The sequence below is a fragment of the Sinohyriopsis cumingii genome, chromosome 6 (genome assembly GCF_028554795.1).
Source record: "Sinohyriopsis cumingii isolate HCF-2022 chromosome 6, ASM2855479v2, whole genome shotgun sequence".
NCBI classification, from domain to species: domain Eukaryota; kingdom Metazoa; phylum Mollusca; class Bivalvia; order Unionida; family Unionidae; genus Sinohyriopsis; species Sinohyriopsis cumingii.
Genome location: NC_142966.1, coordinates 130,039,158 through 130,056,432, shown reverse-complemented (window position 1 = coordinate 130,056,432; position 17,275 = coordinate 130,039,158). Strand labels below are relative to the sequence as shown.

General features: G+C 33.7%; 1 protein-coding gene and 1 long non-coding RNA gene across 2 annotated transcripts; both read left to right on the top strand.

The window, feature by feature from the left end:
* Nucleotides 1-1,206: 1,206 nt before the first annotated feature.
* LOC149797959 (uncharacterized) lies at nucleotides 1,207-9,518 on the top strand. The gene is made up of 3 exons (XR_016421638.1): nucleotides 1,207-1,332; nucleotides 3,183-3,260; nucleotides 9,451-9,518. It is a non-coding gene; the product is annotated as an uncharacterized LOC149797959 (long non-coding RNA).
* On the top strand, nucleotides 8,172-16,921 carry LOC149797958 (uncharacterized). The gene is made up of 5 exons (XM_089963037.1): nucleotides 8,172-9,607; nucleotides 10,092-10,321; nucleotides 10,764-10,903; nucleotides 13,234-13,402; nucleotides 15,012-16,921. Exons 2-5 carry the CDS (start codon nucleotides 10,298-10,300, stop codon nucleotides 15,213-15,215), a joined length of 537 nt encoding a protein of 178 aa, XP_089819163.1. The 5' UTR covers nucleotides 8,172-9,607; nucleotides 10,092-10,297; the 3' UTR covers nucleotides 15,216-16,921.
* The last annotated feature ends 354 nt before the right edge of the window (nucleotides 16,922-17,275 follow it).

The window sequence follows — 17,275 nt, the reverse complement described above, 5'->3', positions numbered from 1 at the left end:
TCAAAGGTATATCTTGGGTGAAAAATACCATCATATATATCAAACAAATATCCTATAGCCTAGTGAATAGATGGACTTACAGGAACACATGGCTTACATCCCTATTTAAAGGGGTTGGAGAGGAAGCAATACGAGTTGCATGATTTCTCAGCCGCAACAATGGCTAATACTTATCAATCTCCTGAGCACAAAACTCCAAATCAAGACTAAAACTTTCAGATTGTATAAATTATTTATAGATGGATGCTTACATTAAAAATATCAATTACTGCTATGAACTTTTATGTTGGGCTATTGTGGAAATAATCATGAAAAATTAGAAAAGATATGCACATAGCTATGATTTAATTTGTATCTACAATGTAGTATTATGAATGTGTGTGTATATATATATATATATATATATATATATATATATATATATATATATATATACCATCATAATGTATATTAGTTTTCTTTGATGTACTCATGTAAATTCGAACCCCATATTTCTTCACAAGTTTGCTTTGTTATTGTTGTTCTTGGGTAATTTGTATTTTCAAGATCTGTTTTTTCATTGCCCAAAAGGAAGGATAATTGCTTTGGCATATTTATCAATGATATTTGTTTCTTTATTTCTCCCGCATATTTCAAATTTTCGGCCCCTCAAGAGAATGTAAACTTTCCATTACTTGAAATAAAACTATGGTAAACAGTTATGTAAGCAAACAAACTACGCATACAATTCTACTAAAATACATTTTAAATCTAGTTCAAAGATTCATATTATTAAGCGTGAAGTCCAAATTGTCTGAACATGATTAAGTTTGATAGCAATAAATTATCATGTTTCATTCAACTTAAAATTGTAAAGTGACAGCAAATGAAACATTTTACAATTTATTTCCTGCTGAAAGACGATTTCAAAAGCATCAGAGGTTTTAAATCAATCAACATTTTATGATTCAAGTAAAGAATGGTATTTTTCAGAGCATTTATGTTACGTACTCGTAATGTTTCATTTTGATGGATGGCCTTTTCCTTTGTTTAAATCCATTGTTACAATGCTCTCCGGAAGTGACTAATGTTCGCTCATGCAAGAATGTTAACTCTGCAATTGCTCTTTCAGTGAGGTAAATAATGTTATCAAACTGGGCTATAAATTGCATTAATTTTTTTTTTATATTACCACCAGGTTTGAAGGTATTGGTTTATTAAAAACAACATCATATACACTATCTTCAGGTTCATCCAACATGAAGAAATTCGTAGAGGATGTAGTAGTGCGAACTAAGTTTGTTGAGGCTTGTGAAAAGCCCATTGAAGTTGAAGAACCTAAAAAGCTTAAAGGTAATGTGTCTTAAATAAATACCTTTCTAACTCTCGATTCTGTACTAGGCATACAAAATGTTATACTCATTAATGAAAAAGAAATACAATGACCCCCTTCCCCATATATGACTCCCACCATCACCAATGGCCACCTCCTTTACAAGGCCAGTTTTCTCAGCAGTTAAGATTTTTTATACAAAAATTCCCCTCTGATGAAGCATGTGGTCATCATTTTAGACTCAATTTCTCACTCACATGCAGCCAATTTTTATTTCAATGTGTCCAGAACCAATCTTAATTTGTTAATTAAGGTAATTAATCCTATTAGTTACTGATGTCTGTTTCCCAATTTCAGGTTATCAATAATTAAAGAATTGTTTTCCAAACTACATTATAACATGTACCAATAATGGTTATTATTACATAATTATATCAAATTCTATTTTTAAAAAAGATCCATTTACAGGAATTGGTTCAGCAATGTTGTGATAAAATAATTGTCTTTGCATAGCTATGAAAATTTTTGCTTTGATGGTTATAGCTCGACATGATTAAATTATGTTATTGTACAGTTAGCAGTATAGGAATAAATCATCACAAAACTTGTACATTTCATCATGTAAACAGAAAAGCAATAATTTAATAGAAAACGTTAAAGTTATTTGACTCTTCAACAATCGGGAGAATTTGATAGTTTTTGTAGAAGAATTATGAACAATGTAAATGTTGGAAAGACTCCAATAAACATTAGTGTACCAGGTAAGATTATTAAGCAGTATCGAGTAATAGGGGGTAAATGGAAAGAGAATGATTCTAAATGCCAGTTGATGTTTGTACCAAGATTTACATGGAGTTTTTGAATGGTTTTTTCAATGTACATGCAAATAAATCTCCACTTGCTTATCATGCTTGAAACTTAACTTATTAATGTATGTTTGGTTGAAATAAGTCTGTTCTTAAGACAGGAAGAACCTTTCAATACTTAATATTTCTTTGAAACAAAGATATTAAATGCATTGAAGTTAGTTATAGCCATCTCACGTCTGTCTGCATGGGTTCTGAGTCTCAGGCTCTGCCAGTGTGGGTATGTGAGAAAGCTTGCCAGTAGCTTCTCGTGGGTCGATGGTTCTTTCTGGGTTTACCCGGGTTCTTCTTCCACCATTTATACTGGCCACCATGTATAGCCTATCTAGTGCTGAAAAATGGTTTTAAACCCTACAACAACAACATATAGCTTTCTACATATCACATATAGTCCTTTAATGTAAAGGCCATCTCTGTTATAGTCACTTTTCTGGTGCCAATTGGGTGCCTATATATATATATATATATATATATATATATATATATATATATATATATATATATATATATATATATATAAAAGAGAAGGACTACTGTACAATCAAAACTGTCTTCAGATATCATTTAATTTCTCAAATACAAGTTGATTTGTGTAACGTGGCATGTATGCCATATTTCTAAACTTGAAAATGTATCACATTATTCCTAGCATTAATGGTTCTTTTACCTGCATTTTGGTGGAACATTAATGTATTTGTTAAATTTATGTTCCATAGTCCCTATACATGTTTTTATTGTATTAAAAATGATTTAAGTTTTAAAGTACAGAATTAAAATCTTTGACATTTCTTACACTGCCAATTGCACTTAAAAATAAGAGAAAATAACCTATCACTATTTACTGAGTATAAGGTGATATGATCTTAAATAATTATGACACTTTCATTGAGTCAAGTCTGCATATGATTGAAATTTGGAGCAGTTGAAGGATTTTTGTACCACAAAAGACAAGCATTATGTATTTTTTGGAACTGACCTTTTTTTCGTTTTCATTTTCATTATAGTGTTTCATCCTCGTGAGCCAGACACATACACAATGGATGATCTCCGTATCCTTGCAAGCTGTCTGGTGAGAGAAGAAGGTAGGTTGTAGAATGAACTTTTTAAGTAATCCATGAAAATTTTGCTTGATACAAATGTTTTGAATTTTTTCATCGATTTGATTCAGGTACATTGGTTAATTGTCCATATTATTACTGGCATTTTATTTTGTTAGATATCTTTTAATGGTAAACATGTTTTAATGGTACATTATATCACTTTCAATCACGTGCTAATTGGCATGTAGTAGGAATTAATACAACTGGAAAATAATAATTAATAATTATTGATAATGAGCAGCATTGGTGTAATCAGATATTGCTACTTTATTGAAATTTTTTTTGATAAAGCTTCAGCCTGTATATGATGGTATTTTAAAAAATTGTTGTGCACACAGACACATATATACACACCCACACAAACACATAGTTGAAGGCAGGGTGACACCACTGCTTGGTTAAGAAACACCGGGCTGCCACCAATGGAAGACAAGGTGAAACCACTATTTGGTTAATAGGTTAATAGTGACATGGCCATTGACCACAGAAGACACCCGACTGCTGATTATAACATTTCTGTAGGCAATTTGCAGGGTGGATTCCATACTACAAATATACCTCCACCCAACCACCCATCACTGATATCAACTGAGCAATACCAATAGTTGTACTTGTTGTTATTGTTCATGTTTTGGTGGTTTTAGCCATTTTTCATGTTATGAGATGTTATACTTGATATAACAAACCAAATTAACCACATTGAAACAGGACACCATGAGAGCCATACAATTTCATTGAACACAAAATGTTACAGAATGTGGAGTTAAAAAGAGTTTCTCCACAATCACAGTCAATCAGTAAATAGAATGCTTCTCCATAATTTCAGGGCCTTTATTGGACCAATCAGAATCACATAAAGTGATATGTTCATATGTTATAATATAAAAAATATGAAACTGCACATATTATAGGAAATCTATGCTGACTATGTGGTAACAAAACACAATATAAGTTTTAAAATTATTTTTATCAGGTTAAAGTATGCATGCCATAAAAAGAGATTACTCCTGTACATTTATGAATCTTTTGAACTCTTAAGCAAATATATAACAGTATAGCAAACAAACATTAAAATTTGCTCTTATTAACCGATTATAATTGATTATTAGTTGGTTATGTCGAATCGATTATTGTTTGAAAATCTGACCCATTATTGTCACTAAGACACACACATGTCATAGCAAGAATGAAAACAGCTATACACATAATTACGAAATAAAGCAAATGATTTTTTGGTTCCAGAATTTCTGTTGCTACAGTTTGCGCATTATCATTTTGTTTCATGAGCCTTCTCTCAAACCGTTACAACTGATTCTTTCATTGTAGTAAATAATATTATAGACTTTCACTCAGCAACAGTATTTTGTTCCATATATTTAAAATCTTTGTATTATTATTTATCAGAGAAATCATGTAATTTTCTCACAGCTATTATTTAAATCTTTGTATTATTATTTATCAGAGAAATCATGTAATTTTCTCACAGCTATTATTTTCTTTCAATACTAGTTTCTTCAAGCATGGAGTCAGTCAAGATTTTTGGGGGATTTCCATTTATAGGCCAGAATGGTGGCCCGATAATGTGAAATTCCAGTCCCCTCATGAGAGACGAAGAGGTATTTGTATTTAATATGCAGTAATTGTTTGGTACTTTTTGCAATGCATGAATGTAAGTGCAGAAAGGCTACCACCTGTTTCTCTCAGTTTTGTTATAGTCTAGAGTATCTGACTGCCTATTAGCTGTTACTACTTACCACTCAAAAGGCTATATCTCTGATTTCAATTAAACTTTGTAAGATGATAGTAATATTGTTGAAGTTCAATAATCAGTGAAATATATAATCTATATTAGATGATTTTACATCACATTGTTTTAATAGGTTAACATAGATGAGTCCACTATTTCGATCTGATTTTGACCCAAAAATGTGTCTATATTTATTTATATGGCTGTGATGATATTTGGATTTGTTCTGTTGACCCACAGTCAGGTTCAAATCTCTGTAGAGTACCAATTAAAAAATCTCTAATGTGTATGATAATATTATGTATTTATTTTATAAAACATCTGCTTGTATTATCCTGCATTGCTCTGTAAAATCAAATGATAACAATTTCAATTCTCTTTGGTACATAGACCTGATGATAACATTCTGCAGTCCTCCCTGGTATCCCATGACCTTGCATCAGATCACCTCAGGATTATATGCCATCTTGATGTATCAGTCTCTAAGCCTCCACCTTTATCTGCTACTAAGAGAAACCTCCGTATGATAAATAGAACCAAACTAATGCACGACATCCAAGCTAACCTAACAACTTGCTTACCTCCTACCACAGAGCAACTTGATAACTTTCTGCATTCATTACTTGACAAACATGCCCCAGCTACCAAGTGCAGAGTATCAATTCAAAAGTGTTCTCCATGGTATAGCAATGTTAGGGACCAGCTTTGCATTGCTAAAAGAGACTGCCATAAAGCTGAGAGGCTCTGGCTTTCCACCAGACTCACTATTCATAAGCAAATCTATGAAGTCGCTAAGAAGAATGTCACAAATATAGTCCATGCAGTGAAATCAGCACACTACACTACTAAGATCATGAAAAATTCCAGCTGCAAAGAACTGTTCAAGATTACTAACAAGTTAATGTCAAGGAACAAATGAACACCACTTACAACTACCTTCTCTCCAGTCCACCTTCCAGACATGTTTGCAAATTTCTTCCATGACAAAGTACAAACCATTAGAGATAAGCTTGACACCACAATTTCAATTGACTCGTCTTCACCATACAGTTGGGATACAGAATTTGAGTAGCAACCATTAGCAGCATTTGAACCTGTCTCTATGGATTTCGCATGTACAGTCGTGATGACGAGTGCACCAAAGTCATGTGAACTTGATCCAATTCCAACATCGCTGCTGCTTGAGTGCTTAGGTCCAGTATTGCCTTCACTAACTGATGTTATTAATATCTCTCTCTCATCTGGGGAATTCCCATCATTTTTTAAAACTGCATTGTAAAGCCTCTGCTGAAGAAACCAACACTAGACCATAACGATTTAAAGAACTTCCACCCATTTTCTAATCTCCCATTCATTTAAAAAATGTTAGAAAAGGTTGTTCTATCCCAATTTGTATCTCATCTAAATTCAAACAGTCTTTTCGGCAATGTACAATCTGCATATCGCCCTTGCCACAGTACTGAAACTACTCTTCTAAAAGTAGTTAATAACGTTCTCTCTGCGTTGGATAGCAGAATGATTACAGTCCTCACCCTCCGTGATTTGTCTGCAGCATTTGACACAATAGACCATGATATATTACTTCACCGTCTCCAGCATGTATTTGGCATTCATGATACAACCCTACTGTGGTTAAAGTCCTACTTGGTCAACAGGACACAAATTGTATCTGCAAATGGAATACACTCCAGCCCAGTTGATCTATGTTGTGGTGTTCCACAGGGGTGTTTTTCTTGGACCTGTTCTCTTCATTCTGTACACTCAGTCGCTCTCAAGTGTCATAGATCATCATCCAGTGTCTCACCAATTGTACACTGATGACACCAAAATATACCAATCTAGCCACCCAACTGAAGTTGATGCTACCATCCAAGGTGTAGAGAGGTGCATTTCTGATGTGAAAGCATGGATGACTTGTAACAAGCTGCAGATGAATGATGATAAAACTGAGGCCATTCTGATCACAACACAAAGACTTTCTCATTCACATTCTTTACCTAAAACAATAAATATCAGCAACACCAACATTAAATTCACGCAGTCAGTACGAAACCTAGGTGTTACTCTGGACAGCACTCTCACATTGCACCAACATGTCATGAACATATGCAAGGCTGCATATCTTGAGCTGAGACGCATCAGCTCAATTCGCAAATATCTTTCAGTTGATGCCACTAAAACACTTGTGTCTTCATTAGTACTTTCAAGACTGGACTATTGTAACTCAATTCTGTCTGGTTCATTTCAATATCTACTCCAGAAACTTCAAAAAGTTCAAAGCACAGCTGATCGGATATACTTAGAGTACCACCATCAGAGCACACCTCCCCGCTGTTCTGTACCCTACACTGGCTATCCATTCGATCCAGAATCAAACACAAAATTTGTTCTCTGTGCTACATTTCACTGTCGGACTCTAGTCCAACATACCTATCTGACCTCATTCATGTGTACACACCAGCAAGATACTTACGCTCCTCTTCTGACAATTGTATACTCATTATTCCCACTATGAAAACAAAGTCATATGGACAGCGTTCTTTTGCATACCAGGGCCCAGCAATGTGGAATGAATTGCCCACTGATCTTAGAAAAAAAGGCACAGTGATCACATTCAAGAGGGCTCTCAAAACTCACTTATTTCGACTGCAAGAACAAACTTAAAGACCTAATAATGTTTCCTACCTGAAATATTCTCAGCTAGTTTTTTCACTTTTTAATGTTTTTCTAATTTCATGTTGTTTGTTTTTGTAATAATATTATTATGTTTTTTTATCTTACAGATGTTGTAAAGCGCTTAAAGATTAGGCGCTATACATAGTCCTCATTATTATTATTAATATGTGTACTCTCTCTCTCTCTGCATCTCTCTCACTCTTTCTCTCTCTACACACACACACACACACACACATATATATATATATATATATATATATATATATATATATATATATATATATATATATATATATATATATATATATATATATATATATATATATAAGAGTGAGAGAGAGTCAAACCTTACTACAGCAGACACATTGACCATTGAATGCAGGTTTTGCTATATAAAAAAACTTTCGGTGCATGACAAATGCATGCACTATAAACTGAATAGCATTTGCATTATTATTAGTACAGTAGTAGTAACAGTATCATTATTATTATTTTGTATGCATTATTATTAACATTAATATTATGCTATCAAAAGACCAGTATTTGGTGTAGCTATTTAGCAAAACTAACAAAGTAATAACAGATAAAGTTAAACACATGATTACTGTATGCTCACTCCAATCCCTAATGTATTTTACATCATCACTGATTTTCCTATCATTGTCACATCTGTCAAAGTTTTGATTAATTATTAGCAGTTCCTTTAACTTGCATCCAAAGCATAACCTGTGATTGGGAAACATGAGACTTTTTGTTAAGCCAGCTACTGTAATTAGGCATGAAAATATGTGTTAACACTTCAAAAGTTGATGGCTGAAGCAGTTGCTCAAACTCACTAAGATCAAAGACAGTCGGCTTTAATGAGAGACCTTTGATGATTCGACTTGTAACACTTTAAATGGCATACATGTCTATAGTTTATTCATCCAAATGTTTATGTGTAATTTTGTCTTTTATTTCAGCCTTTCTTGCCAGTCAGTTATATTGTTTTGCATGCTTTGCTGAGTTCTGTTCAGATAAGCATCTTAATTCACATTATAATTGTGTGTATAAGCCAAATAATTTAGAACAAAAGAAAGCTGTGTGAGAAGAAAGGTTGCCTTATTTGTGGGACATGGTCCAAACTTGAAGATTTATGTTTTCTTCTTTACCACTGGCATATATTGTTGTAGTTAACCCAGAATTATATCACATACCTTACCTGAACTCTAGTACATCCTGTGCTGCATCTCCATGTTGGTATGACTATCCTCTCGGATTAGCAATAACAAGATTTTCAGTACAGCTGGACTTATGGATCAGCTTATGCGTGGGTTGTTCACTTTTCCTATTGTGTTTGGTGTGGTAGGCCTATATATGCAAATATGCCTATTTGCGAATAGATACTGTATGTTTTTTACCATTGTTTTTGCATTTTGTTGTTAAGTACACTTCAAATGATTTAGTGCATCTTTGTTCTTGTACCCTACTTATATAATACAACAATATGAAAATATATGACACAGTCAATGTCACTATAAGAGCAAATGTTCATTTCTTTTGATCAGTGAAGAAAAATGTTTGACATTGGACAAAAGGTGAGTGTGTCATCCATCCTATAATCTTATCTTTCTCAATGTTATTATAAGATAAATCTAAAATCTGTGACACAGATTATGTCTTTTGAAATCAAACAATATTTTAATTTTATTATGTACTATTGTGCAATAAAGGCATGATTCTTTGTGGGTTTTATTCCTCTCCTTTCAGTGTTCTTAACTTCATTGACTTACTGCTCTGGTTGCCTAGGGGCTAGAGTGACCACCTCAGATGTGTGAGGTTGTGGGTTTGAACCCCAGCTGAGTCATACCAAAGACTTTTATAAATGTTACTGTCAGTTGCCTTGCTTTGCGCTCAGCATTAAGAGGTTAGTGTTAGGAATGGTCAGCTTTAAACTGCCACAATACAGACATTGTAACAATATGACTGAAAAACTGTTTAAGCTACTTTAAAAGTCCAGTTTACACACAAGCACACATCCACATTTCATTGGCTTACAGATGTTCACATCACTGATATTGATGTTCATAATTCAGTGTTCATAATTCATTGAAACTAGTAACCCAATTTTCTGCTAAATCATCAGATATACTTTTAATAGGTGTGTATAAGTTAGCTTTATCTTATAATATGTCTTGGTAGCTAATTTGTGATTAAATTTTTGTGGGATATATAGTTTTGTTTCTAATTAAAATGACATTTATGTTTTTCAAATTAAAATAAAAAACTGGTACCAACTGCTTTTCTCACTAACTTGGCTTTCTCCTGAAATCATTATGTATGGACAGGTAAGACTTGACAGATGCATATATACATTTGCTAACATGTTGTTTTGATCTTTTTATATTTAGGATGCAGTTTAAATCATGCAGATCTGGGAAAGATTATCAATGCCTATAGAGGGTATAGGCAATTAATCACCACCAATGACCAGCAGCAGCAAAATTGTGAGGAATCCAGAGACTATGGCCAAATCCAGCCACAGCAGAATGGTGCCTTAAGAAAGTTGGCACCCAAAAGAAGACTGCTTAGTAGTGTCCAATCACGACCGAGGACAATGGACATACAGGAATTTTTACAAGTTTGTAATGTACAATTACAATTCAAAATAAGATCATTACTATAGTGCATTATAAGACAGTTATAATGAGCAATTTAATATTTGCCTCCCCCCCAGTACTTTATACGCCTGTTGCAATTTTCCTCGAAGTTGAAAATCATCAAGGATATAACATTTCACAATACTTAGTTATTTCATTCATGAATTTAGCATTTCTAACTGTTTAATCTCATTTCATGCCAATACAAAATATTAAAATATTGTAACTGTCAGATACTTAAAATACAGTTGCTGACTTATTGTTAAATGCAATGTCCCCAATATATATATATATATATATATATATATATATATATATATATATATATATATATATATATATATATATATATATATTTCAGTTTAATAGGCTTGGGTTATATTTATTAGTTTTTTTAATTAAAGATCTCATTTTTATTCTCAGCATAAGAACTATGCAGAAGTGGGAAAGATATTGTCATCAGCCACATGGGAAGTGTTTTTAAATTTGGCCCAGGCGATTGCCACAATGCTGCCAAACGTTATGGAAAGACTGAGGAGTAGCATGGAACATGATAACTGTGTGTAAGTTATTTGTTTACAGTATTATTTTATAGAAAGTAATATTTCTTGCCAAAGGTTACCATTACTTGTTAGAGCTGTTCCAGTGAAACTTACACGAGGTGCATGGAAGTCACTTTCAGTACGTAGGAGTTAGCAGGATGCGATTTTAGTTTTTGTATCATTTTCATCTGAACTTTTGAATAATGAAAGTACCCTGGCATCATTTTTAAACATTCTTCTCATGGTACATCTATGTTTAAAGATAACAGCCCTTAATCGAGAGACAAGCACAATATCATAACTAGGATAGTGTTATAATAATAATGATAGTTCTGGATTTTTTTAAATGAAATATATTGCTTTGATAGCAGGTAATGCTTCTTTCAAAAACCCCAGTTGCCATGGGTATCATCCATAAAGAACATACGCAAAGATGGGGGATGGGGAGGTTGATCAAATGCAGACAAGGGGGGGAGGGTGTGTAAAGGACCTTGTGGACTTCCGCAAGTTAGTATTTTTGTTAAGATATTCTGTGTTGAACAGCTACTTTATGCCTGCTGCATGTATTCCAGTAAGTTTTGTCAATTTCAATTTGTACGATTCGTGCCACATAATATATATGAATGGGTTTGCATTAATACATAGGTCTGACTCCCAGTGCCTGAGGTTGATTACATGGCCCACATAGCGGCCCTGCAGACCTGAGCGAGTATAGAAATATCCAAGTAAGATGCACCACTGCCTGTATAATGCTCTCAATTCAGACAATACAGTGCCTGGCCTGTGATGAAGAGCCAGGCTGACCATGCGATTGCAGAGCTAGTGACAGCCTCCCTTGAAGCAGGCGACTGGCTCCAGTAGCCACCACTACACTGCTGCTACACACAGTACATCTGAAAGCATCGACTCCAGCTGCATTCCGCACACGTGTGTGTTAATCAGTAACATGTGCAATTTACTGTTTAATAGAGTTTTTAATATCTTTATTTTTCCAGCTAATAAGAGAAGCGCGTTTGTAATCAGTGTGTCATGTACTTTCCATCTCAGGCTGCGAAGCGCAATCATGACAATATTCACAGGCATGCAGTAGTGAGTACACAAGCTGAAGTGGCATACATATGTGCTGTGGAGCCTGAATCTGTTAGTGCTATTCTGTCAACTGCATCATCCAGTTCCACAACTGAAAGCAGTGATTATAGTCTGTCAGTTGTTTGCAACTTATTTGACTTTCTACAGTCTGCGTTTGTTGAAGTGGAGTAAGACATTGACAGTCTATCGAACTTAGCTTTCTGTGAGATGACAACTTTAGTTCTATGTCCTGAGTAAAGACTTTTTTAAAGAAAGAACTTTCTGTTTGATTTTTCTTTGTTTTGAGCTACATGTTGTGATGAGATCAGTAAGCGTTTTATTTTGAGAGCACCAGCTATTACACTGCCAGACCATAGAGCAGTGTATAATGCTAGAAGGGGACTTCCACAGTGGGGGGGGGGGGTAAGCCACATGCGGACAAAGGGGAAAGAATGGGAGGAAAACAGGTGTTATCTGCAGACGTCCTTTATGGACAACCCCATGCCACACATGTAACCATATTCATAAGGCTATGGTTTGGAAATAAGACTTCAAAACAGTCTTTGCGTTTCAAAGATTGATAGCTTATTTACTTTATTGTTTTTAGGTTTGATTATATATAATGTTACTGTCATATAGTGTCTGTTCATTGTTTTTTGTTTACTGTATCATCTTCAAAGTCAAATTCAAAATGAAATATAATCTAAGCACGACATGTTTGAAGTCAAAGCTGTCATTTCACACCTCTTCATGGGACATGTATTTTATCACATTTTTAGGATGCTGTAAAACGAAATATTCTGTAAAAATTGTTTAACATGTTTATTGCAATTTAACATGTTTGGCAGTAAAGGTAAGAAGCTATTTTCTTTAATGTTCAATATGGTTGCTGAATTATAAAACAAAGCTCTTTTTAGTGCACAAAAATCTTTTACAGGCTTTAGGTTTCTTCTCTTACAAGTGTAGTACGGTCCAGAGAGGATTATTAGAACTAATAGCTGTTAAAGATATTATATCTGTGCTTATTATTAAGACCTCTGAGGTATTTAATAAAAGTATAATTTATCCAGATGTATAAATGTTTAGATATCAAGCAGATGAAATTTCTCTCAACACGGTTGCAACAACCATAGTATGGAGGTTATTTAGGTAACCCAGTGTCTGATAATTTCTCTTTGTATGAAAAGCCACATTCATTTTGTGGTGCTTGACTTGTCAAAAGTTGAAAACACTTTGCCTGCTTCCAATAATTGTCCTTTCTATAATGATTTCATTCATTTCAGAAATGTCCATATTCCTGGATTCGTTCCAGGCTACAGTCTCACGCAGGGAGATTGTCTGTTTTCATCAATATCCTATCTGTGGACCGGCGATATGAGCCAGATGGTTCATGAGCTAAGAATAGGGGCTGCAGCACATGCAGCATTGCATCTTGATCATCATTTAAGAAAGGTTTGAGCAGTTATACTGCTGATCTTGTTTGGTATTTGTTAGTTTTTTATATTACTTTTATTTGTTGTATAATTTATTACAAATTGTATTTATTGTTTTGTTAATGTTGCTCAGAACATACAAATATTCCTAAAGAGTATACCTAAGGAGAATGCTATTTGTTTGGAGTTTGTAAGTTATTTGAAGTATACATTTTATTAAGTAATTTTATCTGTTTGCTTAAATAATAACAGCATGAAGCATCTGATCATAGGTCATATATATCCTCACTGTACACTGCATCATGAGAATTGTACATCATCATATAACATCCAGAATACTTTGTGAACGCAATTGCTCAAAACATGTCTAACACAGACAAATGCAGTTTGTGATGAACATATAAATGCCTTGGCTACATTCTGAGGCAAATTCTGCAATTTATACAATTTTTATTATGGTTTTCAATATTTCTTTTACTAATACTTTTTGGAAGTATTCCTTGTAAATACACTAAGCAAGTATTGTAAATGGCTAAATTAAATTCTGTAGACATGTTGATATACATATGTATAGGATATGATAAAATTTTCAGGCAATCATTTGTTCTTCTTTGTGATATTTTTCATCACTTCTTAACCTTTATATGAGGGGCCCCTAGTGTCCAAGTGGTCTAAAGTGCTCACTGTTACAGATCACTGCCATCCCACCTCTGTCTGCATTGGTTCGATTCTTGGGTTCGGCCAATGTGGGTATGTGAGAAAGCTTGCCAGTAGCTTCTCATGGGTCGGTGGTTATTTCTGGGTTTTGCCTGGGTTCTTCCTGCACCATTAATACTGGCCATGTATAGCCTATCTTGTGCTGAAAATTGGCATTAAACCCTACAACAACAACAACAACCTTTACATGAACATCACTGAAATTATTTCAGCAGTAATATACTGGAAGCTGTATAATGACACATAGCAGTTGGTCTGAAGATCACTGTGTCTGAGTGCCACCTAGGTGAGCAGACAACTTTTAGCTGTCATAACTAAAACTTTTTGCCTGGGGGTGGGTGGGTGAGTTAGTGTTTATGATCCTAAGGTATTAGGATCAGACAAGTATTGTGAAAGAAACATTTTTTACTCCAAAATTTGGAATCCCTGATAATATTGGCATAGGAAAACCAGACCTCAGACTGTTGTACGTTATGTTTATGTTAAGTGTGTGTGCATCATTTATCAGTAACACAAAAAGAACTTGAAAATTTACATTTGTGTAACAAAACAGTATACTTTTTGTTGCTACAATGATTTGGCAACTCGGGGAAAGAAAATTGTTTTCATTGAGGCCATCAACCACAAATGAAGTCACTAATTGTTTAATGTTAACCTTGTTTAACTTTAAGCACTCGTGATATTTTATTTTTAATTTACAGACTTTATGATAAATTTCATCCATTTTATGTGCTGCTTTTTCACTTCCTATATCTGTGGCACATTGCATTCATTATTTTAGTGAAGGAAACGTGTTCTTGATGCAATTTGTTATCACATTGATCAGTTAATATAATTACACATTTATGTACAGTTTTGTCAATAGATACATATGTACTAATGTATTATATCTTTCTTTCCTTGTTTCTTAGCTCATCTCTGAAGGTTTCTCTTCAGTTAATGATGTGAGGATGCTGCTGGAGAACTTCTGCCCAGAAGAAGTGCGGCAGAAATATATGGATACAGAGAATCCAGAACAATTATTGACATTCTTATTACAAGAAGAGGCAAGATTAACAGCAAAACCTAATTGGTGTGTGATGGCTGGAGAGCAGTTGGGTTGTGTTAAGTACTAGTGTTTGATGTAGATAGCAAAAGTGTCTTGACTCCTACATTTTTCCAGAGAGTGGTACAAAAATTGTCAACATTACAATGATTTTTTATTTTTATTTCTTTCTTATTGTCGCTGTAGCTTGTGAAATGTGAATATTAACTTTGACTATTATGGCTATTACAAAAGTGGCTGATAATTTTACTTTTCTGTCTTTCCATTTTGTCATTTTATGGCTCTGTTGTTCATTGTGTGCCTTTTTGTGCTTTTGTTTTATATATTTTGATTATGATTAATAGTGTCACTTTTTAAATTTTATTGCTTTTAGTTTCTTTCATTATTATTTCGTTTTTGAATAGAATCCCTAAAGTATGTTTACTTCAAAATGTTACATAAATCTACACAATGTTTACTATCTTTACACTCTGGTTGATACAGTAAAACACTTGGGAAAAGAAAAAAGTATTTTTTGTTTTGAGAAGGTTTCCATTCACTGAGGATTTCATATGTGTAAAGATTTATATTTATATGGTATAACAAGTTTCGTTTTGATGGTTTTCACTCTTTTTAAAAATTAATCCTTAGTGTCACACAAAAAGATAGGTATAAGAGGTCAATAGTCACGTTTTACATGTCAAATAAGCTTATCATATGCTTGAAGTACATATATCAGTTCCTAATTCTGTTGAAATTAATATTCACTAACTAGCTTTTGACATGCAATTTAACCAGTTACCTGTTATGAACTAAAGCAGTTGAATATAAAAAATGATCATGCCTTAACATCCAGTCAAATGAGCATGTTTAATTATAGTTGTATAATCTTTACTATGCATGCATGCATCAATTTGCATGCGTGTATGTATGTATGTATTGATGTCAAATACTAATAACAAAACAGACCACTCTCCAGTTAAATTATATTAATATTTTTTTCATAGGGCCCATTCAGGTGCGTTTTCTGGCAGGCTACTTGGATCAGAAGATCCAAATGCACTCAATCAACAAACTTAAAGGGTACAATGAGTGCATTCACCCTTGTACTTGCCAGCAGCAGACAATTACTAAGGATCCAATTCATATCTTGTGGATAAATAAAGCTGGGGATGAGATGGGGGATGTTGTTCCCTTGATTCCCATCCACGTATATCTTCTGTTTATCTGTTTTGCTGTCTGCTAATGCTTTCAGTTGTAGGTCTGTATTTTCTCAAATTACATTTTCCTGCTCTTGATATATTCTTTAATGTGAGCTTTACTGTCTTTCGTTGCAAATGCCTCATACTTATATTATAGAGTCATAACATTGTATACCGCGTGCAAAAGTTTGTTTACACCTGCTCATCAGGAAACCGACTTTATGCTAATTTCAATTCAATATTACTCTGTTTTATAATTATCCAAGTGACATGGTGTTAGGTATAATTATAATGGATATGTTCTATAGCATTATAAAGGTCAGTACATAAACCACCGGTAGCCATCCATCATATTCTACACCTTCTGTCCAATAATGTCAGTATGAATGAATATTTATACTTACATATTTTATATTGTTATGATAAATAACAGAGCGACCTGAGAATAACAGGGAGAAAGACATAACAGTTTGATGTTCTGTAACTTTTATCAAACTCATATATTTCAGGATAACCCTTAACCAAAAGAGGACCAAAGATGGTATGGGGTGTGTTTAATTTGAATGTAAAACTGGATTAAAAATAATAAAGTGAATTTCGCTCATCATTCATTTATACCCACTAAAATGATCTTGAAATGTATTCACACAATTTTATAATCCTTGACCTTAGCACTATACAAATATCCTTTCCTGACACTTCGCTCTATCACCTGACACATAGCTTCACGTTAGCACCAGGCTTATTTATTTCCTAGACTTTAGCACCAGAGTTATGTACTTACCAAATATTAGAACCAGATGTATAGATGTTTTAGTCCTATAGTTAATTGCTGCAAGTGAATGTAAACCTTTTGGGGAAATATTTTCCTCCAATGACTACCCAAGTATTTTACTGAATACTTTGTCAATTTGCATCATGACTGCTACACATCAAAATGGAATATAGA

Bases quoted from the DNA above. Each gene is read 5' to 3' on its own strand.
- LOC149797958 (XM_089963037.1), top strand. From the start codon at position 10,298: ATGGACATACAGGAATTTTTACAA. The intron at 10,904-13,233 runs GTAAGTTATTTG...CATTCATTTCAG, and splicing joins ATGGAACATGATAACTGTGT to AAATGTCCATATTCCTGGAT. The intron at 13,403-15,011 runs GTTTGAGCAGTT...CTTGTTTCTTAG, and splicing joins TTGATCATCATTTAAGAAAG to CTCATCTCTGAAGGTTTCTC.